Here is a 23,731-nt window from a genome sequence, read left to right as displayed (position 1 = left end):
TGTTTTTTCCCCTTCTGTTCCATTCTGTTCCATTCCTATGGGAAGATGTGAGGGTGTCTGCACAGCTCCTGCAGGTAAGATCCGCTCCTCCGTGCAGATCCTTTTGAGTTCCTGGTTAGGAGTGGGAGCACATCATGTGTGCCCATCCTGTTCCCATCATCCATGAGCCCAAAGGAGCTCCTCCGAATCACTGGCTCAGTGCAGAAGGCATCAATTCTAGTCTCTCTTTTAGGCTGACTTCCAGGTTCTCCCTTCATACAGACATAAGGCTCCTGGGATGGGACAGTCTGGCCAGACAGTGGATAAAACTTGACTAAATGTGAAATGAAATCCTCATTTAAAAAAAAAAAAAAAGAAAGTTGAATTTGAGCCCTGGTTTCAGCTGTTTCAGTGCAAGTGCTCATGGCTGCACTTTAAATAGTCCTGCAGTTCACCTCCCTTCTCCTTTTAGAGAGGGAGAGTCTAATTACAGGGAAGGGAAAGCGGTAAAGTAAGTGTTGGGCTGCTGAGCAGTCAGTCAGCTGCTTGTGCTGCCTTACAGCAGGGTGTCAGCTGGGCTCTGCAAACTCACTGCAAAGATGTCACGGGTGGAAATTCCAGGTAGGTCTGAAGGCAAAAGCAGCAGGATGGGGAGGCACAGGGCAGGTCTGTTAGCTGGCAGGCCCTGAGACCTTGGTGCTGTGCTGTCTTTGCAGTCCAGGGATGCAGCCTGAGGGTCTGAGAGCATTTTTTTACCTGCTTGGAGGTGTTTTTGGACAATGGTTGTATGGTTTAAATCTTGCTCTGCTCAAAGCGGGACAAAACCTGTTATCCTTCCTGCAGTATCCTGACATAACATCATTGTAGAAGGGACCAAAGGGATTTCAGGAGTCTCCAGTCAACCTGAGTGCACTTAGAAGATATTGGGTGCTGCACTGCCCAGGGGGTGGGAGACACTGGTGTTACAGCCTGGACCTGTGACATCAATGGGAGTTTGACCTTCCTATGTGTGTTTTTTATCCACTAAAGTAACGGAAGGTCAAAGTAGGCATTTCTGGGATACTTGGTTTGCAAATCAATACGTGGAGTTCAAATGCCAGGACTGGAAGTATTTGAACTGCAAATATAGGCTGGATTTTGGGATGTGAGCAGCTGGTGACTGCAAAGCCAGAGAGCTCCAGTGTGGATTTTCTGGGTCAGATAGTGAGGGCATAAGCAGCATCCTCAGGGTGTTGGTGCTGCCCTGAAAGCCCAGACGTGAAGATCTGTGGAGCTGCAATGTCTCAGCTATCAGATTCTGGTAGTGAATAAGTGGAGATGTGACAACAGGTGGCAGGAGATTGGGAGAGAAACTTAATATAATCGAATTGCTGTCCATCCTGATCTTCATTGAGGATGGTGAGTCACAGACAGACAAACTATCAGTGGTGAAGGAGCCTCAGCGCTCTGAGACACTGAATTTGATGTTATTACTTTATTTTGTTTGTGTACTTTGCTTTGTTTATGCACGTACTGGAGCAACATCACAATATATGAACACTGACCTTACATCTTTATAATATTAGAAGGGACAAGAACTTCCTTTTGTAACACTTCACCCAGGCTTGTACTTTACAATCACTTTTTAATCACTGGCGCGACAAGAAGGCAAAAAAGGTTTATGTTTTTGGAGGGTTGATCCACATCTGTTTTTATTCTGTTTCTGTTTCATCTCCAACAGCAGCAGATAAACGTGAGTATGGCGGTGCTTTCCTACATGCTTTCCTGTGTTACTGTCTGAGCTCCGGGAGCAGACAGCAGTCACACCACAGCAATGGTTCTGCAGTTCAAGACAGTGCATTTCTCAGCAGTGCCAGTTGTGCCTCTCACTGCTTTGTGCAATTGGATTCAGTCCTTGGATACACTAAAGCTGCTATTGGTTAAATGTTGTTCTCGCAGCCTCAAGCTCCTGTTTAGAGGAATAATTTCCCTGGCACCTATTCATGCTTTGTGTTGTTGTGGGATTTTTTTGCCTCTAAACAGAGATCCAACCTAAAAGAACTCTTTCCAAATCATTCATGCTCCTGTGGAGTAGATTTGATCCACAAGGAACAGATTCAATGCTTCACATCCCTCATTCACACTGCAACCCACAGTATGGTATTCCTGCCTTTGCCTTCCTGCTTCCTATTTATTCCTATATATTCCTATAGCTAAGACCTCACGTGCCAGCAGTGACCCTTTATTGCTGTGACTCCTGGTGTCCCCAGGCCCCTAACACTGGGCAGTAATCAATGGCACCAGGAATCGTGAGTAGATGCTGCAACTGCAGAACAACGGGCAGCTCGTGGCTCTGAAATGCTGCTCTTGTGCTATTGCACTGCTGAGAAATGGAGCTGGTGCTTGAATCATTCCTGTGCTTTACAGCTCAGCACAAGGTTCCTTTGGTTTATCACATAACAGCAAGGAAAGGAAGCCTCTTTGTGGCGTCTCCTAACTAACCTGCTGCCAGGGCCTTGGAGCTGTAAACTCAAGGGTTTGCTGATGGTTTTTAATCTTCTTTTTTCCCCATAAGATTCTGTGAGAACAGAATTTTGTCTGGCTTCAGTGATGAAAATCTCTTCTAGGTCTTCACACTGTCATGCATGTCAGCCCTCCCTGCCTCGGTTCTCATCTGCTGACCACAACATCCTGGAAGGTGTCTCAGTGTTGTGGTCCCACATGACCGACCTGCAGCTTCAATATTCAGCACGCTTCATGCCGAGCTGCCAGTGAAACCTGCTCAATTAGATCATATGCTGCCATGCAAACACACGTTTGAGATGAGACCACCCCAGAGAGGTCTCGTTTTATGGTGTTTTGCTGGCAGCATAAAAGCTTTTAATGACCCTCCTCCTGTTCCCTACAATTCCAGCCAACCTTGTGCCCATGGAGACTTCTGTAGAGCCGTATTGTTTGGTACTTCTGCAGCATCCTGGCTGTGATGGGCTGGGAGGAATCTAGGCCACAGGATGGTTTCCTGGCTAGGAGCTATTCAGCTACATTGTGATGGCAGGAACTGTGCTGACTGCTGGCTTTGTCCATCCCCATGTCCACCTGTTTTCATCCTGCCTGGATGCCCTGTGGAACAAGTGGGTCTTGGCCTTCCTAGAGCTGTAATGGCTCTGCCATTCTCCCTCTTTGTCTCCTATGTGCCCTTCCTAAGAGCTTGCTTCTTTCTGAGCTATTTTGTGCTACTTGCACTGGAAGCTGTATTTACCTTTTCTATTGGGGATGCTTGGATACCCCTCCAGCCCACAGTGTGTGGAACAAGCTCTGTTAGGAGGGCACTCAGAGTCTTCCAGGCAGAGTTGAGGTGTTGTAAGGACATGAGAGCTGAGCTCTAAGCTGGCACCTTTCTGTTTGGGTACCTAATTCCCAGCCACCCTACCTGACCCTGCAGCCTGCTCTTTCTCCTTGCAGAGATGGACGAGGCGACGCGCTCCTTCGCAGAGCAGGTCTTTGCCTCTGAGGTCAAAGATGAGGCAACCAGGGAAGAGATCTCTCCTTTTGACGTGGAAGAGATCTGCCCCATTTCACGCAATGAGATGAGAACACACATGATGCTTCAGGAGAGCTCCTCTGCAACTGAAAAGCGGTGAGCAACAACCAGGATGGTGGGGGAGGAGGGGAGGAGGGGCTGTGTCAGCTCGTGCCCAGCCAGGGGTGGAAGAAAAGCAAAAGATTCATAAATCAAGGCATGTGAAAAACAGCTCAGCACAGCCAAGACACAGAGCTGGGGTTGCTTGCCTGAGACTTTTCTTCCTGGCAGGAGGAAGCGCATGCTCAGCCTGAAGACAATTGCTCTGGCAGTCCCTTTGATTCAGAAGGCTACAACCGGATTGTCCACTATTGAAGAGGTCATCTCTACCTCCCCCCAGTACCAATCGGTGCCTGACTTCCAGAGGGTACAGATCACAGGGGATTATGCCTCTGGGGTAGGTATTTCATGGCCATTCAACTCCCCTGTGCTGACAGTACCACTGTACACAAAGTGATGGAGGTTGCAAGGGGACCTGTGGATGTCCAGACCCTACTGCTGAAGCACAGCCATCTAGAAATGGTTGGGGGGCACCATTAGCACTTCCTGAGCAAATTCGTCTTTCTCCTCCTTTCTCCCATAGAGAATTGCTGTATTTGTGCTGTTTGTGAGATACTGCTGGCAGGGCACTCAACCTGGAGTTATATAGCAGTGGAGCAATCAGGGGAAACTGAAATCCAACCAGCACGCAGTAGGCACATTCCTTCTGCCATGACTGTGCTTAGCTGCAGCTGATGCGAGATACTCTGTCATGCTGCCCCAGTCTGGCCAATCTGCACTGCCCAAAACACTTGTCTGTGCAGTAAATCAAATTCTTGACGTATTGGGCTGGTATATGTTGCTCAGTTTCAGCCTGGGCTCCAGAAATAGCATCCAGTCTCCTGCCCAGGCCCAGGTTCCATTTTGGTTCCAGCTACAGCACGGGGTGAGGAATGTAAGGGGGTGGCAGCTAAAATTCATTAACTGTAGCATAAAGAACCTCCCATTGCCACATCTGGGACTTTGCCCATCATCCCTTCTTTGTCCTGCTCAGGCAGAACAATGGAAGGGAGAGGATGTACCCTGCTGTAAACACACTCGTATCCTTTACCACTCAGTGCAGTGGTTGCACCAACACCAGCCCTCTTGCAGGTGACAGTGGAGGATTTTGAAGTTGTCTGCAAAGGTCTGTACCGTGCCTTGTGCATCCGGGAGAAATACATGCAGAAGTCAATGCAGAGGTTTCCCAGGACCCCATCACAGTACCTGCGTGCTATTGAAGGCGAAACCTGGAGGGCAAGTGATGCTGGCCCAGGTATATTTCATTTCAAATTGGGGTGGTGAGGTGTCAGACAAGAGTTACACAGCGCTCCATGGGGAGATTGCCTGCCTGGGACTCCTTGTTGTTGGTGCTGGGGCTGTGCCTGTCCTCTGCTGGGGGTGGAGGAGCATGGCAGGCTTGTGGGGTTTTGCTGACAGCCACAGCCCCATAGCATTCCCCCTTTGGTGCAGTGTTCACCCCGCCAGTGAAGGATGGACAGGATCCCTTTGAAACTGGGAGTCTCCCTGAGGACTTGGGATACCACGTCCAGATGAAGGATGGGATTGTTTACATCTATAGTGATGAGGCAGCAGCTGGAAGAAATGAGCCCAAGGACCTGCCTTACCCCAGCCTCAAGCACTTTGTTGATGACATGAATTTCCTTTTGGCCCTGATCGCACAGGGGCCTGTGTAAGTGCCAGAAGCAGCACCACGGGGAGGCACCAAGGCAGTGTGAGCTCCTCCACTTGCGGTGAAAGCTCAACCCTTCTGCATTCGACTCTCTATGCCCAGACACTCTTGTGCCCTTTTCTTTTTCCAGTAAGACCTACAGTCATCGGCGCCTCAAGTTCCTCTCATACAAGTTCCAAGTGCATGAAATGCTAAATGAGATGGAGGAGATGAAAGAGCTGAAGAACAACCCTCATCGGGACTTCTACAATTGCCGTAAGGTAAATGGTGAGGCTCATAGCCCTAATAACCCTGCAGCCGAGCTCCCTTGGTAACCGCTGCTCCCTGAGATATTGGGGTCAAGGTCTGGGATATCTGCTAATGGGAACACGGCTGAGCCATATTCCTTACTGAACTTGGGTTCTGCTAAGGGATATATGGTGTTACCCGAGCACCTCATCTTGAAGCTGGAGAGCTGCTGCTTTGGCTTCCCAGGTGGATACACACATCCATGCTGCAGCCTGCATGAACCAGAAGCACCTCCTGCGTTTCATCAAGAAGTCGTACCGTGTGGATGCTGACCGTGTGGTTTATGACTCCAAAGGCGAAAAGCTCACCCTGAAACAGCTCTTTCAGAAGCTCAACCTGCACCCGTACGACTTGACGGTGGATTCTCTGGATGTCCATGCTGTAAGTGGTAGAGCACACGCTGTTGTTGGCATTTATGGCAGGGCATGGCAGCTCCTGACTTTCCCATGCTGTGGATCAGTCCCTGCCCAGCTGCTGTGCTTGGACTCAGTGTGTGTTTACAGGATTCCCTTGTTATCTCTGCTCCAGGGCCGTCAGACGTTCCAGCGCTTTGATAAATTCAATGCTAAGTACAACCCCGTGGGTGCGAGCGAACTGCGTGACCTCTACCTGAAGACAGAAAACACCATCAATGGTGAATACTTTGCTACCATCATCAAGGTATGAATACAGGGGAGGAGAAAGTCATGGGGCTACCGCACTCAGGGCAGAGGATACTTGTGTGCTTTGTGTTTTCTTGGCTCGTAGGAGGTTGGCTCTGATCTGGAGGATGCCAAGTACCAGCATGCGGAGCCTCGTCTCTCCATCTATGGGCGATCAGCTGAGGAGTGGTCCAAGCTGGCCAACTGGTTCAACAGACACAGGGTCTACTCCCCCAATATGAAGTGGATGATCCAAGTACCCAGGATTTAGTATGTGCTGTGGTTCTCACCATGCAGGGCACCGTACTTTATTCTTAACCCAGGAGGAATAATGGGAACAGTGAGCCATGTTCCTCTGATGGTGATTAATCCCCGTGTCTGTCCGCAGTGATGTGTTCAGATCTCGGAATTTCCTCCCACACTTTGGGAAGATGTTGGAAAATATCTTTGTTCCCATCTTTGAGGCAACCGTCAACCCTCAGGCCCACAAAGAGCTGAGTGTCTTTCTGCGCCACGTGAGTGTCAGTTCATGGTGCTGTCAGGGTCTGGTGAGCCCTGGATGTTCCTGTTTATGCACAGGAAATAGGACGTCAGCACTGTCTGACACAGAAAATATCATCAGTGGGATTGGGGCTATTCTGCCATTTTCTGCCATTTTATTTTGCCAAGCAGATCACTGGCTTTGACAGCGTGGATGATGAATCCAAGCACAGCGGACACATGTTCTCCACTAAAAGTCCAAAGCCAGAGCAGTGGACATCTGCAAAGAATCCATCCTACACCTACTACTTATACTACATGTATGCCAACATCCTGGTGCTTAACAACCTGCGCAGGTGAGGCCCTGGATCTGCTGGAGGACACACTTGATGGGCTGGCAGAAGCCAGTAGGGGATCTTCTTGCTCTGCCAATAGTGCAGTTTGGAGCTTCTTGTCCCAGAGTGATTGATTTCCCAATGTTCCGCAATAGGAAGTGTGATCAAATGGGGTGAAAACTTTAGGACTGTAGAGATGCATCTATTGTATATGGAGGAAAGAGTACAAGCCAAGTCAAGCTGGCTTCTTGGGGAACACACTGTTATGGGCTGAGCTGGATGTAGGGGAATCTTGCATCACATGCCATCTAACCTGCTCGGAATCCTCCTGTGTGTTTAGGCAGCGTGGTATGAACACGTTCCTCTTCCGTCCACACTGCGGGGAAGCCGGGGCCGTCACACACCTGCTTGCAGCCTTCATGACAGCAGATAACATCTCCCACGGGCTCAACCTGAAGAAGGTGAGTGGAGCAGCCTGTCACAGATGACTGTGTTGATCTGAGTTGTGAGTCACAGCAGCTTTATCCCTAACCCTGCCCATCTTCTCTCCGTTTCAGAGCCCAGTGCTGCAGTACCTGTATTTCCTTGCCCAAATCCCCATCGCTATGTCCCCCCTCAGCAACAACAGCCTCTTCTTGGAGTACGCAAAGAATCCGCTGCTTGACTTCCACCAGAAGGGCCTCATGGTGTCCCTTTCTACAGATGACCCCATGCAGTTCCATTACACCAAGGTGCCGTGTGGGCAGTTTGTCATGGGAGCAGCACGGCAGGGTGTGCTGGGGGCAGCACCTTGATGGGGCAGCCGTGTGGGCTATGCAGGTGTGATGGGTTTAATACAAGCTTTGGCTGCAGGAGGCCCTGATGGAGGAGTACGCCATCGCTGCCCAGGTCTTCAAACTCAGCACCTGCGACATGTGTGAGATCGCCAGGAACAGCGTGCTGCAGTGCGGGCTGTCCCATGAGGTGGGTGCCCAGGGTGGGCTGGGGAGCAGAGCAGGACAGCAGCTCCATCAGGGCTCTGGGGAATATACATCCCTGTGATTGTACGTGCAGGAGAAAGCCAAGTTCCTGGGTGAGAACTACCCGGAGGAGGGGCCCAATGGAAACGACATCCGGAAGACCAACGTGGCTCAGATCCGCATGGCCTATCGCTACGAGACGTGGTGTTACGAGCTCAACCTCATCGCCGAGGGACTGAAAACCGAGTAGCGCTACGGGCGGACTATGGGGGCGGCGATGCCCCCGGACTCAACCGGGGCTGCGGGCTCGGGGCGCTGAGCGGAGGGAGCGGGCAGTAAAACGGAATATCTGAGCGGATCGGAGCCACTGCGGGGCGGGGAGGGGAAAGAAGGGGAGGGGAAGGGAGGGGAAAGGAGGGGAGGGGCTCAGCGTGCAACGGGAGCGGGACCGGGCGGGGTGAGAGCGGGCAGCGGCCGAGGGAGCACCGGGAGGGGGGTGCGGGAGGTTGGGGGGCGGTGGGATGGCGGTGCGGGTCGGGATCTGTTCGAGGGCTGCACGGCTACAACCGGCACGGGGGGAGAGCAGCAGCCCCACCGCCTTGTGTGACCGCAGCGCTGCCGGACCACGGCACGGTCCTGAGCGGTCCGCGTCCCCGCACGGCGGAGCGGGATGGGGTGGGGACGGGGATGTGAGCCCCGGGAGGAGGGGATGGATGGATGGATGGATGGATGGATGGATGGATGGATGGATGGATGGATGGATGGATGGATGGATGGATGGATGGATGGATGGATGGATGNGGATGGATGGATGGATGGATGGATGGATGGATGGATGGATGGATGGATGGATGGATGGATGGATGGATGGATGGATGGATGGATGGATGGATGGATGTCCGCCGCACCGCGCTGCACCACGAGCCGCCGTGACTCCCTTTGCGGACCGCTCCGTCGGGGAACGTTCGCGATATATCCGCGCTCTATCGGTGCGCTGAGGACGCTGCCAGCCCCGCAGGATCCCGCATACAGCCGTGCCCGCTCAGCACCGCCCGTCCAGCAGCGTTACTCCCCATCGTGCTCAGTCCTGTCCCTGCAGGCAGCACGGGGGGATTGCCCGCTGTCTGAGCGCACAGACAATACAATGTGTGCTGGGGGAGGGAGTGGTGGGCAAAAAAACACACCCTGAAAGGTTCCTAAGCAGGATGTCCCAAAAAGCGTGTCTGTGGCTGCAGGTTGTGGATTGCAAGTGCAGAGTGTGTCTGAGGAGCTCAGGAAGTGGAACTGCATCCCTTCGGGTACAGTCAGTCCAAGTCTTGTCCCTGCAAAAGCTGTAAGACCTACAGTTCCCACTGAACGTTTCCCTTGTAGTTCTGCCATTGTCTCTATAGGCAGGTATCAGGTTGGATAGGACTCCGTTCCACATCGTGAAGCAGAAGCTTTGAATGAGTTAATCATCAGTTGCTTTGGATGGAGATGGAAGTGACTAAGCACACCGCATTCCTGAAGCATTACTTGTTTTGATATAAAATCTTGTTTGGTGCTGCCCGTGTCTCTCAGCCGTCTGAATGACACAGTTTTGTTCAGAAAAGGTTCAGGTCTGTTCTGGAGCTGAACACAATGAGGGTAGCTGAAAGCTCTAGGAGCCCTTCCTGCTGCATTGGCCGTCCCTTCATCCTTCCAGCACAGCTTCCATAGCCTTCCCGAGACCAGAAGCTGCCTTGTATTGGGCTACCAACACGGGAGGCTTATTGGCAAGGAGTTCTGTCATTTCTTAGTTGTCTTAGAACCACGTGGCTCGTAAAAGGAGCAAAAGATTGCTTCAGAACTGCATGGGCTTGGCAGGTCATTGATTTGCTTGTTCTCATGCCTGTTGTACAGCAGGATAAGGTAAGGTGGTGTGCTGGTGTCTTTGCTTAGCTGTGTATTAAGGAAACTGAGCTGTCTGGAGACTGCATAGGAATTGCTTAGCATGCTCCCTGCCTTTCGGAATTGGAAGAGGACTAAGAGCTGCCTGTCATGTGTTGTGAACGTGCCTCATTCGTCTGCTTTGGATAAACTTGTTTTGTCCCTCTTGGTTCCATGCTGTCTCTCTCATGGGGAGAAATGCATGCTATTTCTGCCATACTTTGCTCATGGCCATTGCTATCAGTGAGTTAATTCAGTATTTTTTGGCTATGCTATGCAGCTGTAAGAACTAATGCTGTGGTGCCTGGCTCAGGTGAGCTCTGCCTGCCGTGTGTCTCTAAGCAATGTGTTGCCCTCTCAGGCCGTGTCTGGGGCTATCTGGCATGGGTCAGACCATTCCAGACTCCTCTTTCTTCATTAAATATCAGCCTGTACCGCTGGCTCATGTAATGAGTTTAGATTGAATGCCTGTATGCTGATAGCAGCCAGCTGCCTGGCAAGCCTGTGCAGGTGAAGAGCTGCATTCTTCTCCTTGGAGGATGGGGTGGTGGAGCAGCATTTAGCAGGAGAGTGTGCAGTGCTTTGAACTTGTGTTCTGTTGCTTTCATTTAAGATGAGCCAGGAGCCATGTGTTTCTACCTGTACATGGTAATGCAGAGATCAGTGACATACCTTGGGTAGACCTTTGCTGTTGCACTCAGTAATGTGGCTTCTGAAGTGGCTGAAGGGAGGCTGTTTCCCATCTCTCCTGGTCTGGCTTTTCCCATGCATTATGTCTAGCCTGTGCTTTAGGTCCTTGGGAGCAGCCCAGAGCACCATTTTTCTCATATTCCAGTGGCGTAGGGAAGAGGAAAGTTGCTTTGCTGTCTCCTAATCAGGGCTGTGCAGACAGGGATTGCGGAAGGATGGATCTGCTGTGGCTCAGGATGTTTTAGAAACAATGCTCTATTTATAGGAGAGGGCAAAGGCCTGGGGCTGCCTGTGAGCAGCAGAGGAGCAGCCTGCTCTGGGGTCTCACCATGGGGTGTGGTAGCACAGCAGTACCCCGGGCAAAGGAATCAGGAGCGATGGGACTGTAGGTGTGGTTTCCGTTTTGTTAACAGTTGTGTGTCATTCTTAGACTTGTTCTGTTCTTTTCCTGCCCCCATGTGATGGGATCGGTATATATATAGTCTAAGTTTAGCCCATTCATTAATCATAGAACCACAGAATGGTGGAGTTGGAAGGGACGTCAGAGCCCCCCAAACCCCAACCCACCATGGGTTGGTTCCCTTCCACCAGCTCATGCTGCCCAGGGCATCATCCAGCTGTGAGCTCCTCCAGGTATGGGGCACCCACAGCTTCTGTGACAGGGTCTCACTGCACTCTGAGTTAAGAATTTCCTCCTCACATCTAACCTAAATCTCTCTGTTAGCCACTGCCCTCCAGTTTCTCTGCTGGCAAAGGTAGATCAGGTATTAACACGCAGAACATCAAACAAGTTCTCACTTGTGCTGTTGAACTCTTCTCCAGTCAACACAGCCATGCGAATCTGCCTGTGTGAAGCAGTAGCCATCCTGCTATTGCTGACTCTGTTGAAGTAGATGTGGTTCTCTGTCAATAGAGCTGGCACGGTCAATAGAGCTCCATGGAGATGTGCTGCTGCAGCAGTTGACTGTGGGCTGCTGTTCTTCATCAGTTGCCAAAGTGCAGCTGATAGTTCACTTTTTTATGTCCTCAGGTTGCACTAGGAGGCAGTTCTTGCAGGACCCAGCAGCTCTTGGATGCCCCTGGATGCTTTGGAGTCTCGTGCCAGCTTGATGCATGCAAGACACAGGTGAAACCGAGCAGAACTGGAGATGGGGTGTTTGTAAGCACGGTGGCACTTGCCATGCACCCAACAGAGACAGGTGACAGTAGCTTCTCCCGCTCTGCTGTGCAGACCCTCTCTCGGAGCCACTGCCGCAACATCAAACAAAAGATCTCCCAGTGGGAAGGGAGAACACAAGGCTGCTCCAGCAAGGAGAAACAGCAGCTGAATGATTTTGGTGTAAAATATGATCCAGGCTGTGATGTTCTGTCCAAAGTGAAGCCTGAAGGTCTAGAGAAGGGCAGAAAGGCTGGGACTAAAGATCCAAAGAACTTGGGTTTGGACTTTAGGGAAAATGCAGGGAGCTGCTTGCATACTGCTGACTGTGGTGACCTCAAGTCCTGTGTGTGCAGCCATGCTTCCCAAGCCAAGGAGAATGGAAAACGGCAAGCAGGCATCCCGGACCCAGGGGAGGCACTGCCCCCAGGCAACTTGTACACTTTGCAAGGGCTATGGAGGAAAGTAGATCCTAGCACAGCCCTGCCAGTTCCTGTGGACCTTCAGAAGAAGTTGGGGAGCTGTGGCTTCACAGAAAGAGAGTGGAAAGCCAAAGGAGTGGAACTGTTCTGTGGGGTGGAGAGGAATGTGAAAAACTCTTACTTGGAGGCTGTGGAGCAAGAGGAGAAGTTGGCTGCTGTCCCGCCACCCAAACCCCGTAGGACTTTCCGCTATCATGCAGAAAACTGTGCCAGCAGCTGCAGCGATGCCAGTGCTACCAAGGGAGCTCCCCTGGAAGAGAAACATGGAGGAGACCTGGGTTCGTTCTCAGGCAGGAGGATCCGAGGAAGAATCCAGAGGTATGTTGATCCATGTACATGATGGCCCCAATGGGGACCAAAGTCTGTGTGAACTGGAGACTACAACATAATAGTCTTTGTACATGACATTGTCTTTAGATGATGTTATACTGGTTTTCCTCTAGGAAATCCTTTGAGTTTGAGGACATCCAGGGCTTCCGCAACTGGATGTCTGCCACCAGGTCCCATAAACTTCGAGAAGAAACAAATGGCACCGCAGGACCCAGGCTCATCTACACACAGTCAGAAGACAACATCTACGAGGACATTATCTGTATGTGCTTGTGCATCTTGGGGATTCACTCAAGTTGTTTAGGAGTAGCTAAACTGCTGGGGAGGGAGGAATGAAGATGAGAATGTCCAGCTCTGTGACTTCTGTGATCTTCCCCATCTGGGTTCCTTGACTCTGTTCAACCTTGTTAGACAACTGCACAAACTTTCCTTGCTCATTTTCCTTGCAAGCATTCAGAACTTGAACTGTAAATCTTCTCTGTGACTCTTCTGTAAATCCCCCATTCAATGCTTGTTCCAGGTCCTGCAAAAGAGAACCCCTATGAAGATATCAGAGTGCTGCCTTTACCACTTTGGAAGGTCCCATCTGTTTGGAAATTACCACCTTCCCAGAGCACTAATAGAGCTCCAAAGGTAGGAGTTTAAACCATTATGTGTTTATGAAGAGTCATCTTTACAAAGGCCCTGTTTTTTGTTCCTCTTCTACACTGGTTTGTCAGTGCTATATCATTAGTTTTCCTTTTATTTTTATTGCTTGTTATGTATGTAAGTGGTAATAAACAGCCATGGCTGTGACAGTTCATAAAGCTATTAAGGAACAAAAAAATAAAATCAAGTGTGCTTAGATAAGATACTTGAATGTACCAGATGGGGGTGGGAGAGAAGACTTTGGTGAGCAGGAAATTGGAGGAAATTTATCAGTTGTAATCTGACTTTTTTGACTCTGAACTTGGACCAAAGCTTTATCCCATGCTTAAGGCATCCATTCTGATTCTATTTTCTAGCTTCCTCCAAAACCTTCCTTCCTCAGTCGCAAGACTTTTGAGCTAAAGCCTTCCCCGACAAGTTTGCAAGGGAAAATCGTGAAGGAGACGACCTTGCCTGTCACACTGACCGACTGGAAGCTGTTCCGAGCAGTGGAGGCTTCTAGCAGGAGAAAGAACTTGCCCTGGGTGAGATTTAAGCATGAAACATTTCTTGCTTGGTATTTCAAATCCTTGCTTCTTTTTCCAGCACCTCTAAGTGCTTCATATGTCTGGCAAGTAAATGTTGCTTAGCACTGCTCTGTGTGCGGACAAATGATTCTCTTGAGCCATTTTCCTCTAAGGAATAGAGCAGGTATTGGAAGACTGAAGAACAGAGAGCCAGTTCTGGGTGGGCCAGTGGTAGTTTTGTTGATGAATAATCTGCAAATGGGGTAATAGATCAAATGGATGGCAGTTCTATCTGTGGATACCAGCTGTTCCTGGTGCTTTGTCAGCGAAGCCTTGTTACATGAAGTATGATGATGTTTTGTGCTGAATGCAATACAGGAAGGCAAAGAGTTCTTTGTAAGCTAAAGGGTCAGCCCCGCACTGTTCTGTTTGTGCATACATTTCTCCTGGGGATTTCTTAGGCTGAGCCCTGTGTTGTCACTGCAGGGACTGAGCTGTTAGGTGGCTGACAGCATGAGACATGTAATTAATTTTTGCACTAGAGGATTCATTCCAATTCTCATTTGACATGCTCAGAAACTTTCTAGATGCTGGTATTAGTTAACACTGTGAGGCATGTGCTATAGGACAGCTGCAGCTACCACTGTGTGCTGTATGTGTGGCAGGACTCCAGTTCCAGTTGCAGTAGTGACAACAACTTACTTTCGCTGTGATAAAATCACTTAACTTCTGCAGATCATTATTTCTTCAGCACTTTGAGCAACTTGCAGAGGACTTTGAGGTGTAATTGGACAGCTGCAAAATGCTTTTCACATGTTAAAGTGTTTTGGAATAACAAGGAACATTTGAATATGCTTTTGTGTTCTTTTTTAAACGAACTACAGGCTTGGAAAGTTGTTGTTACTGGAAAGACTGTAAGAATGCTGTGATGGGGAATATCTTGCTTTTGGAGGAGGAAAGTACAACATTCCCTAAAGCAAACCTACTCCAAAAATCTGGTAACAATTTTCCTGCAGGAAGCACATTGCTCCTGGGGAATTGAGCCAAGATTACTCAAGAGATTGAGAAAAGGATTTTAGTCTAAGAAGAAAAAACGTTATTGCTCAAGAAACACATAAAGAAGCCTTAAACACACCCAGTATCTTCCACTGGTGACTCAACTGTGCAAAAACGAGAACAGAAATTGAAAAGTTCTCAATAATGCTGGATGGTAGAGGGAAAAGAAGGCAGATTTTGCAGGGGAAGCACCACCTCCTGAGGTCTGTTTTCTTCCTTTCAGCTTCATTTTAGGAAGACATGTTAGTCTAAAGCAGAACACCAGGAGACAACATGTATGAGGGCATTGGAAAAGGAGAAGAGCTAATTATAGTTTGCTGAACTGAGGATAAAGGCTCGAGCTGAAAAACAGGTTCTCTTTCTGAGTATCTTCCCTTTTATACAGTTTTTGTGGTGACAAATGGCTGGGTACGCCCTGCTGCATCCAGTAGGAGCATTTAATGAATTCTTAACTGGAGACAAGAATGAACTTGATCTGCTGTTTGCATTTAAAGTAAATCCTTCACAGTGAAGTGATAGCAGACTTTGACATGCAGAATCAAGGAGCTGCCTGCAGCCTTGTATACCTGGCAGATGAGGATAGGAGTCCAGAGGGGCTATGAAAGAAGTTGGATACTTGAGAGCATATGGAGTTCAGAGTCCTTCATGCTAGAGGGTTTATGAGATACTCTTGCGAGGGTCTTTGCAATAGAAGATTGAGATCTGATGCCATCCAGTTTGCCACTTCTGCTGTCTATTTTGTAAGCAAAATATAACTTACACAATGCACATGTGGTTTAGTGTCAACTTCAGGCTGTGCTAATGGTAAGCTCTCTCTTGCAGCAGAAACAATGCTCGTTCGTTATGCAATGAACTGTGCTAAAAGTGTTCTAGCAAGCAGTCTCTGAGCCAGGGTCCCTGGCAGGGGTTCAGCAACTTTTCCCAAGTGTTGTGGTGCTGGCTGACAGCTGTTGGGCTGTGGTCCTCTTGGCACCTGGACCCTTTTCTGGACCCCTTTACTAATCTCTGGTTCTGCTTTGGATTTCAGATGGTGCTAAAAATACAGGAGATCTTTGTTTCTAAGCGTGGGAAGAAGAGGGTGAAATTGCTCAGTCCTGCTGGGAGAGAAGTGCCTCCAACAAAAGGTACAGAGCTCTCCAGCACTATTCTCTTTGATACAGAATTGTTGAGCAGGACAGATGAGCAGACCCGAGTGATCTGATAGGTCTAAAGTTCTCTCTCTTTCCCAGGTTAGGGTGTTGCCCATCTTCCTTCTGCATGGCTAACAAGTGAAAACTATGTGTGTTTCAGGTGAAACCAGTGGAAATGAAAGCGATACGGAAAACCAGCCAAAAAGTGAGTGAATCATTGGGGCTGGTTCTATCCCCACAGCACAACGCATTTGGCCATGATTCTAGCAGGATGGCCATGCTGACAGGTTGTGGCTTCTGCTAAGACAGAGAAAGGGCACATCCATAAGTTAGTGTGGCCAAGGTTAAGAGCTGCTGCAGTGGCAAATCAAGTTCTGTTTCATCCACTTCTGAGCCCTTCAGGTTTAAAGCCAATAATCTGCTAGTGAATAGCAATGGAAGGCATATGGAAGACATGGCAGGAGAATGCTAGTTATCAAGCAAAATAGATTTGCAGAATTGCTGCAAGGCAAGTACTCCTCTGTCTGGAGAAGCTCTGAACTGACAAACAGAGCTAGGAGTCCAAGGCCCATAGCATGCAGCAGTTCTTATTAGTCAAATGCATTGACCCTTTTTCCCCTTAATGAAGGTGATGACAGTTCCTGTTCTGTGACTGATAGGTGTCTGGCAGTAACAGTCACAGGCTGGTTTTGGATTTGTTCCTTTCTTCAGGTCGACACAGGGGCCTGCTACTGATGCAGTCAGCCTCCAAAAGGAACCCACACTACCAGACATTGGAAAGGGATTTAATAGAGCTCCAGGAGCAGCAGCTGTTTGAGCTGTTTGTGGTTGTGTCACTACAGAAGAAGGCATCTGAGATAAAATACACGCCACAAATCATACAGCAGTTTCCCAGCAAGGTAAGACCTTGAGAATGTGAGAATGCTTTCTCCCATACTCATTGATTAATTATCTGGTGGTTCAGCTCTTGGAATAACCAAGAAGATACTGTCCCCTGTTCTTTTAAATTCTGCAGCTGTGTACCACACTTCAGTTACTTTAAATGTATGTTACCTCTCCAGCCTGAACATCGCTTCAAACAGTCAAAGGATACTGAAGAGAGGCTAAAGGTCATTCCCAAATTCTGCTTTCCAGATCCCAAAGACTGGTTTCCTGCGTCAGACCTTAAAAGGTAAAGACTTGCTGTGTACAGATGTCTGAGGTGGGTCTGAAGTCTTAGGTATATACAAGTTCCTGGGAACTGCAGCCAAAGCAAGGAAAAATGGGAAAGGCTGAATCCCTAAGCCCTGTGAAGGGGGAAGGTGAGATATGGAGGTGGGCTCAGAGGTACTGCATCTGTCTGATCATCTTTATTATAAGTTTTTTGTTTGGCTACTCATAACAGAGGGGCAGGATCAAAAGGATACCTTATAGATTGTGTGGAGCTCATTTTATTTTGTCAGTCTGAACTGTGTGGTGAATTTAACTCTTGACTCTTCTTTGGTTTCCCAGTGAAACATTTTCTTTTGTGTTGACGGGTGAGGATGGCAGCCGCTGGTTTGGATATTGCAAGAAGCTCCTGGTAAGCATCTGTGTATTGGGCGGAGTGTAAAGAACGCACTGTTAAATGCACAATCAAATGCGGAATATGAATCAGCAGTAAATTGCCATGTGGGTTAGGTAGCTCCTGGGCTGCTGCTGCTGAGGTTACCAGTCATTTAATTGCATAAGAGAAGGAGCATGACGATGCCCAGCAATACAGTAAAGTGAGTTCTGGGTGTGAAAGCTCCTGGAGCTGGTTATTCCTCAGCAATCCCACAAGGCGGAAGTATAGAGGGAATTACAGCAGAAGGAATACTGTGAATCAGTCACACTGTGCATGTTAGTTTTGTTATTACATCCATGCTCTCAGCGTAACTGGTCCTGTTGCTTTTCAGCCAGAAGGGAAAGGGAAGCGCCTTCCTGAGGTGTACTGCATCGTCAGCCGCCTGGGCTGCTTCAACCTCTTCTCCAAGGTGAGATGGGAAACCCTATCACTTTATCTGTGATCTGACAGCCAGCAGGAAGTAACTGGATGTTTTTCTCCGGTCTAGAATCTTCTTAGCAGTTGTAGTCCATCAGTGTAGTGCTTCCTTGCCACTTCTGCACTTTGACGGGGCAAATAATTATATTAGGGCTGGGACTTGTCAGCTGGTATACAGAAAATTCAGCAGATTATTGTCAGGAAGTGGCTTCTAATACTTGTTTATATTGATAGTGTACCAACATCCTCTCCTTCCATGACTTGGAAATGAAAAATCATTTATTTGGTTGGGAAGGGGGAAAGATCTCAGCTTGTTTCTCCTAGCACAGTACAGAGAAGAGATAAGGAGGTACTCCTGCAGGTACAGAGCAGCTATTGCAGAAGAGTACAGGCATTTGAGAGAAGCTCACACAGGAATCCCAGGGCAAGGAGGAAGGAGAGCTGTGAGTCTGTGTTGGACCCCTCACACGTAGCTATGGAATGGGACATAACGTAGGCTTGTATTTCTTCCAGCTTACCAGTACGGGGTGAACCAAAGTCTGATTTATTTCCTTGCAGATTTTAGATGAAGTGGAGAAGAGGCGAGAGATGTCCCCAGCCCTCGTCCACCCCTTTATGCGTAGCGTAATGGAGGCACCTTTCCCTGCTCCGGGACGCACTATTACTGTGAAGAGTTTCCTGCCAGGAGCAGGAAATGAGGTAACTGAATTCAGGGCTGGTTTTCCTGTGTTGACTGGTGTCTGTGGGGCACAGTGGAGCTTTGCAAGCTGTGCTGTAGAGTGATGCAGTCTGTAAGTCATTGATCTGATGGTAATTTCCAGACTGACTAGAGGTTGTCAGAGAAACCAGCTTCCCTTTGAACCGCACAATAGAAGTGATTCACTGCTTTTTTTAAAGGAAGAGCTGGTTGAGAGTCCTTTGAGATGCTCTGAACTGGCCATCCAGGTGATGTGGGTTCAACCTGTGAGGATCCAACACTTCTGCTTTCCAGTCAGGTCCTCCCTCATCCAGCCTAATTCTGTGCTCTGGCTGTTCCATCCAGCACTCTACGTCTCTGCTGTTCCCAGGTTATGAAACTCTGCCGTCCGTCGGATTCTCGACTTGAACATGTTGATTTCGAGTGCCTGTTCAGGTGCCTTAGTGTCTCTCACATGATACGGGTCTTTGCCTCTCTCCTGCTGGAAAGGAGAGTGATCTTTGTTGCTGACAATTTAAGGTAAAAAATGAGTCTGAGCGACCAGTTCTTTCTGAGGGATGTTGGTTTTTCTTCTGTACTTGGGCCTGTTTCATGTGCAAGCTTGTCTAACTTTCTGTAAATAATCAGATTTAAAAGCTTTTGGCAGACTCTCCACAAAACTTGTGCATGCTTAACATTTGGAGTGTGCTGCTTACCCAAGAGGAGGCAGAGGAATGTTTCCTTTACCTCTTTGGTCTGGGCTGATGCTGACTTCATAAATGATTGCATGGGGCTTCTTCTGATGCATAAGCAACATACGTGAATTACATTTCCTCTGAGCATTTCTAACCTATGTCTGAAGCAGAACACTGAAAGAGACACTGACAATCCACTCTGTGCTTCTCTTACTTTTTAGCACCCTGTCTAAATGCGGCCATGCTGCAGTTGCAATACTTTATCCCTTCACTTGGCAACACACGTACATTCCAGTGCTACCAACTTCTATGATTGATATCGTGTGCTCTCCGACTCCATTCTTAATTGGCATTCTCTCCTGCTCATTACCACAGCTCCAAGACCTGCCTGTAGAAGAGGTGAGAACTGGGCAAAACACTGAAGAGGGATAATTGCAGTTTTAGGTTGAGTTCCTTGGAAGAATCTCTGTGGATTCTGTCTTAATGTAAAGCCTTAAACCTTTCTGAGGCAGTTTTTAACTTGCAAGATACATGCCAGCACATTTCTTTGCCTTCAAAGATAAATAATATTGTCTGTTCTTATAGACAGGCTGAAGTTACACAAAACTTGTGATTTGTGTTGTGTGACATCCCCTACCCCTGGGGACAAACGAAATGTTATATATAAAGTTATAGTCCTTTTCCTTCTGCATGGCAACATAGAGCTAATATTTTTGTCTGTATTTCCCCAGGTTCTGATTGTTGATCTTTGTGCTGACAAGTTTTTGCAAGAGGTGAGTGAAAGAGTGAGATTACAGCATGAGTTACTCTTGGTGGTGTTATATGCCAAGAATAGGCATCTACCAACGTAGGCAAGAAATCAGTTAAACCTCGTTTATATCTGTAGGCTGAAGAAATATCTTGCATTCCTTTTTCATCACTAGATAAGGGAACAGATTAGTTGCAAGGCTGTGGTTTCTCATCAGTTTCTGTTGAATATGTTTGATGCAAAAAGCTTTCATGGTCACTTTTCTGTTCAGGTATCAGATGAAGAAGAAATTCTGCCTCATAAACTCCAGGCTGCACTTGTCCAAATTTTGGAGGAGAGAAATGAAATCTTGTCACATGAGCAGAGCTGCCTACAAGGTACACCTATGGAAAAGCATCTGGCGCTCTTCTTTTAGATGACCCTCTCAATGATGACTCATATTAGAGGGATGTTTCTCCTCACAGGTGATGTCCCTCTTAACTCCCTGGTCTCTGAAGCTTTCGTGCACTTCTTTGTGGAGATCGTGGGTCACTATTCCCTGCACATGAATGTCACAGAGAAAGGAGAGCGGGTGTTCCAGCGGGAGCCATTCCGTAAATCCCACACGTCGCGCAACGTGCGCCATTTCCTGCACTTCTTCATGGAGACGCAGATGTTTGCAGGGTTCATACAGGATCGAGAGCTACGTAAGAGTGCTGTCAAAGGTGAGGCTTTCTTGTTTTACAAAATTCCACATCTCTCATATCTTTAACTCTTACAAAGCCTTTTTGCCCCAGCAGTATTTCCTATTGGCGTATGTTAATAGCTCCATGCCCTTCTAATTATTCAGTAATCTTATTAAGCAGAAGATGCCTTTGTCTCCTGCCTGGCTTCGGTCCTGTGGCCTTACACACACAATGTTAACGCCTGAGGATCTCATCCATCTCTTCTATCTCTTTAGGCCTTTTTGAGGTCCGTGCCTTGGAGTATTTGGAGAGCATCCCCGAGTCTGAGCCCACAGGGATGAACAGAATCCTTCGCACTCTCGGTAAAGAGACACCTCATTTATTTAGCTTATTTCCCTGCAGTATTTCGCTTTGTGCACACATGCTGCTTTCCTTTGCCTCTCCAAGGAGGCTGTGGGAGCCCCATCCCTGCAGGCATTCAAGGCCAGGCTGGATGTGGCTCTGGGCAGCCTGGGCTGCTGGTAGGTGACCCTGCATATAGCAGGGAGTTAGAACTAGATGCATTGTGGCCCTTTTTAACCTTTTTAACCTTTTTAACCCAGGCTGTTCTGTGGTTTTATGTGTGAAACTGTCATTCAGCGTCCAAATGATGCGTCTCGAAGGCTTAACGTGCTTTTTTTCTTGTTGTTTTTCTTTTCTGTAGGAAGTAAGATGAGATTTCTCCAGAAGAAATGAACGTGGAGCCTCAATGAGGCGGTTGGACAACCAACCCCATCCCGGGGCCGGACTCATTGCTCCCTGTGCAGCTGAGGCGGCTCCGTGCCGCCATAACACGCCGCAGTGCCGCAACCAATCAGCGTGTCCTCTCCTCTGTGGGCGGGGCGGGATGAGGGCGGGGCCGCGCCGTGAGTCTAGGCCTGGGGTGTGCGCATGCGCGGTAGTGGTAACCATCATGGCGGGGCCCGGGCTGGTGGCGGGGGACGTGGTGGTGGATGCGCTGCCGTACTTCGATCAGGGATACGAGGCGCCGGGCGTGCGGGAGGCGGTGAGTGCGGGCCGGGTCGGGCCGAGCCGGGTTGGGCTGGGCTGAGCTGAGCTGAGGCGGTGCGATCCCGGCTAGGCTGCGGCTCTGGTGGAGGAGGAGACGCGGCGCTACCGGCCCACGAAGAACTACCTGAGCTACCTGCCGGCACACGACTGCAGCGCCTTCGAGGTGAGCCAACACGGCCAGCCGCCCCTCAGTGCCCCTCATTGCCCCTCATTGACCCTCATTGACCCTCAGTGCCCCTCAGTGCCCCTCAGTGCCCCTCATTGCCCCTCAGTGCCCCTCATTGCCCCTCAGTGCCCCTCACGGCCCCTCACGGCCCCTCACAACCCCTCATTGACACTCACGGCCCCTTATTGCCCTCTCCCTGCAGACCGAGATCATGCGGAACGAGTTTGAGCGCCTGGCGGCCCGGCAGCCCCTGGAGCTGCTCAGCATGAAGAGGTGAGTGAGGGGGGGCTCCTGGTCTGGCTCTGGGTGGGATCCGAACCGTGCTCCGTTCCAGGTATGAACTACCGGCTCCATCCTCCGGGCAGAAGAACGACATCACGGCGTGGCAGGAGTGTGTTAACAACTCCATGGCGCAGCTGGAGCACCAGGCAGTGCGCATTGAGAACCTGGAGCTGATGTCCCAGCACGGCTGCAACGCCTGGAAGGTGTACAATGAGTAAGGCTGGGGATGGAGAGACAGCATGGGAAATGGTGGTGTGGTGGCTGCAGATAATGCTGTCCTGATCCTCCTCACCTGAAGCCACTGTTGAAATGGCTAAGAAACACATGGAAGTGTGGCTTTGAGAAGCTCTGGGGCTGTTTCAGACAGCTGCTTGCCTTTAGTGGATGGCTGCATGCTGGGCTCTTCTAGGAGGGTTATATGTGAGGCTGGTTAAATTGATCTTATTTAGTAACTGTGTGTTTTTTCTCTTGCTTTGCTTCCATTCTGCTCTCAGACACCTGGTTCATATGATAGAACAAGCCCAGAAGGAGCTTCAGAGGTTGCGGTGAGTGGTTTTTCATAGCTCTATACAGAGGTTGGAAGGGATATAGAAACTCCTACTTTGGGGTAGGAGCTTCCAGGGCAGCCAATTTCAAACTGCATTCATGAGTAAATGAGATGAAGGAGGACAAGACCAACACAGGTCTCTTCATGTTGTTTTTTTCCCCTCAGGAAAAGCATTCAGGATCTGAACTGGCAACGAAAGAACATGCAGCTGACAGCAGGAGCGAAGCTACGAGAGATGGAATCCACGTGAGTAGCTGGGATTTATTCTAACACCCCCTTACGGGGAACAGTGCTGTCATAGCAAACCATCACACGGCTGCTATTGGTTTGCACAGGGTGCTTTAGAGGGTGCATGGTTCAGCTCCGTGTTGATGGTTTTTAGCCCTTTTTTCCTTACAACGTTTCATTTCCTGCATTATACATTGAGGTTTAATAGTTGGAAGCATCTTGTAACCTTGTTCAGGTTGCTCCTGCTGTCAGCTGAGCTGTGTTGGGGCTGATGTTGGTGTTGTGCTTTGTTATGGCAAACACCTTAATGCTCTATGAATCATTCCCTTGCAGCTGGGTGTCCCTTGTCAGTAAGAACTACGAGATTGAACGGACCATTGTACAGCTGGAGAACGAGATATCCCAGATCAAACAGCAGCACGGGGAGGCCAACAAGGAGAACATCCAGCAGGACTTCTGAACGCTGCTCCCTCCTGAACTCCGTGTTTGTACGTTTCCTACGGCGCTGTAATAAACTGCTTTGCCCAATAAAGGCTGCTTATCTCCCCTCCTGGCTGATAAGGGCTGTTCAGCGCCGGGCTTATCAGCAGCTTATCAGCAGCGCTGCGACTTGTGGCTGCGGCCTCCACCCGCGTGGGGGCGCTCGCGGCCGGTCGGTAATTGCGTTTGAGAGGTGTGGGCGGCGCTCTATCCGGCGGTGCGTCACGTGACGTCACGTCTCGTCTGTCCACGCCTGCGCGCGCCCCCGCCCCGCCCTCCCGCCGTGGAGCGCGCACGTCGCGTGGTGACGCAGTGCGTGAGCGGAGCGGGGAGT

At 49.3% G+C, this 23,731-nt stretch overlaps 3 protein-coding genes across 6 annotated transcripts; all 3 read left to right on the top strand.

The window, feature by feature from the left end:
* Positions 1-477: 477 nt before the first annotated feature.
* On the top strand, positions 478-8,305 carry AMPD1 (adenosine monophosphate deaminase 1). Of its 3 annotated transcripts, none has more exons than XM_015885182.2 (16): positions 478-600; positions 1,703-1,711; positions 3,421-3,595; positions 3,770-3,935; positions 4,670-4,832; positions 5,030-5,249; positions 5,380-5,509; positions 5,724-5,918; positions 6,066-6,197; positions 6,285-6,448; positions 6,567-6,693; positions 6,851-7,014; positions 7,334-7,454; positions 7,551-7,724; positions 7,846-7,956; positions 8,047-8,305. In XM_015885182.2, the coding sequence occupies exons 1-16, from the start codon at positions 579-581 to the stop codon at positions 8,200-8,202; spliced, it is 2,229 nt and encodes a 742-aa protein (XP_015740668.1). In that variant the 5' UTR covers positions 478-578; the 3' UTR covers positions 8,203-8,305. The 3 variants fall into 3 exon arrangements, with proteins under 3 accessions (XP_015740668.1, XP_015740667.1, XP_015740669.1); XM_015885181.2 differs by having other exon boundaries at positions 1,700-1,711; XM_015885183.2 differs by lacking the exon at positions 1,703-1,711.
* Positions 8,306-8,366: 61 nt separating this feature from the next.
* On the top strand, positions 8,367-21,497 carry DENND2C (DENN domain containing 2C). Of its 2 annotated transcripts, none has more exons than XM_015885179.1 (19): positions 8,367-8,409; positions 11,581-12,506; positions 12,632-12,780; positions 13,039-13,151; positions 13,523-13,690; positions 15,756-15,852; positions 16,019-16,063; positions 16,570-16,757; positions 16,920-17,029; positions 17,350-17,419; positions 17,775-17,852; positions 18,419-18,559; positions 18,928-19,076; positions 19,453-19,630; positions 19,963-20,004; positions 20,251-20,356; positions 20,444-20,683; positions 20,920-21,006; positions 21,348-21,497. In XM_015885179.1, exons 2-19 carry the CDS (start codon positions 11,731-11,733, stop codon positions 21,377-21,379), a joined length of 2,769 nt encoding a protein of 922 aa, XP_015740665.1. In that variant the 5' UTR covers positions 8,367-8,409; positions 11,581-11,730; the 3' UTR covers positions 21,380-21,497. The 2 variants fall into 2 exon arrangements, with proteins under 2 accessions (XP_015740665.1, XP_032305219.1); XM_032449328.1 differs by lacking the exon at positions 8,367-8,409 and adding an exon at positions 8,799-9,842.
* A 55-nt stretch (positions 21,498-21,552) lies between these two features.
* On the top strand, positions 21,553-23,465 carry BCAS2 (BCAS2 pre-mRNA processing factor). The gene is made up of 7 exons (XM_015885184.2): positions 21,553-21,689; positions 21,765-21,857; positions 22,063-22,133; positions 22,195-22,356; positions 22,637-22,687; positions 22,855-22,935; positions 23,251-23,465. The coding sequence occupies exons 1-7, from the start codon at positions 21,597-21,599 to the stop codon at positions 23,375-23,377; spliced, it is 678 nt and encodes a 225-aa protein (XP_015740670.1). The 5' UTR covers positions 21,553-21,596; the 3' UTR covers positions 23,378-23,465.
* Positions 23,466-23,731: the final 266 nt, after the last annotated feature.

This window comes from Coturnix japonica, chromosome 26 (assembly GCF_001577835.2).
Source record: "Coturnix japonica isolate 7356 chromosome 26, Coturnix japonica 2.1, whole genome shotgun sequence".
NCBI classification, from domain to species: Eukaryota; Metazoa; Chordata; class Aves; order Galliformes; family Phasianidae; genus Coturnix; species Coturnix japonica.
The sequence above is the reverse complement of the archived record's forward strand: the minus strand, read 5'-3'. Positions and strand labels throughout refer to the sequence as shown.

Excerpts from the sequence above, each read along its gene's own strand:
- BCAS2 (XM_015885184.2), top strand. The coding sequence starts at position 21,597 with ATGGCGGGGCCCGGGCTGGTGGCGGGGGACGTGGTGGTGGATGCGCTG. Across the intron at positions 21,858-22,062 it reads ACGACTGCAGCGCCTTCGAG|ACCGAGATCATGCGGAACGA; the intron begins GTGAGCCAACAC and ends CTCTCCCTGCAG. Across the intron at positions 22,936-23,250 it reads CTACGAGAGATGGAATCCAC|CTGGGTGTCCCTTGTCAGTA; the intron begins GTGAGTAGCTGG and ends ATTCCCTTGCAG.
- AMPD1 (XM_015885181.2), top strand. The coding sequence starts at position 579 with ATGTCACGGGTGGAAATTCCAG. Across the intron at positions 5,250-5,379 it reads CTGATCGCACAGGGGCCTGT|TAAGACCTACAGTCATCGGC; the intron begins GTAAGTGCCAGA and ends TTCTTTTTCCAG. Across the intron at positions 7,455-7,550 it reads ACGGGCTCAACCTGAAGAAG|AGCCCAGTGCTGCAGTACCT; the intron begins GTGAGTGGAGCA and ends TCTCCGTTTCAG.
- DENND2C (XM_032449328.1), top strand. The coding sequence starts at position 9,819 with ATGCCTGTTGTACAGCAGGATAAG. Across the intron at positions 12,507-12,631 it reads ATCCGAGGAAGAATCCAGAG|GAAATCCTTTGAGTTTGAGG; the intron begins GTATGTTGATCC and ends GTTTTCCTCTAG. Across the intron at positions 17,030-17,349 it reads CCTGCGTCAGACCTTAAAAG|TGAAACATTTTCTTTTGTGT; the intron begins GTAAAGACTTGC and ends TTGGTTTCCCAG.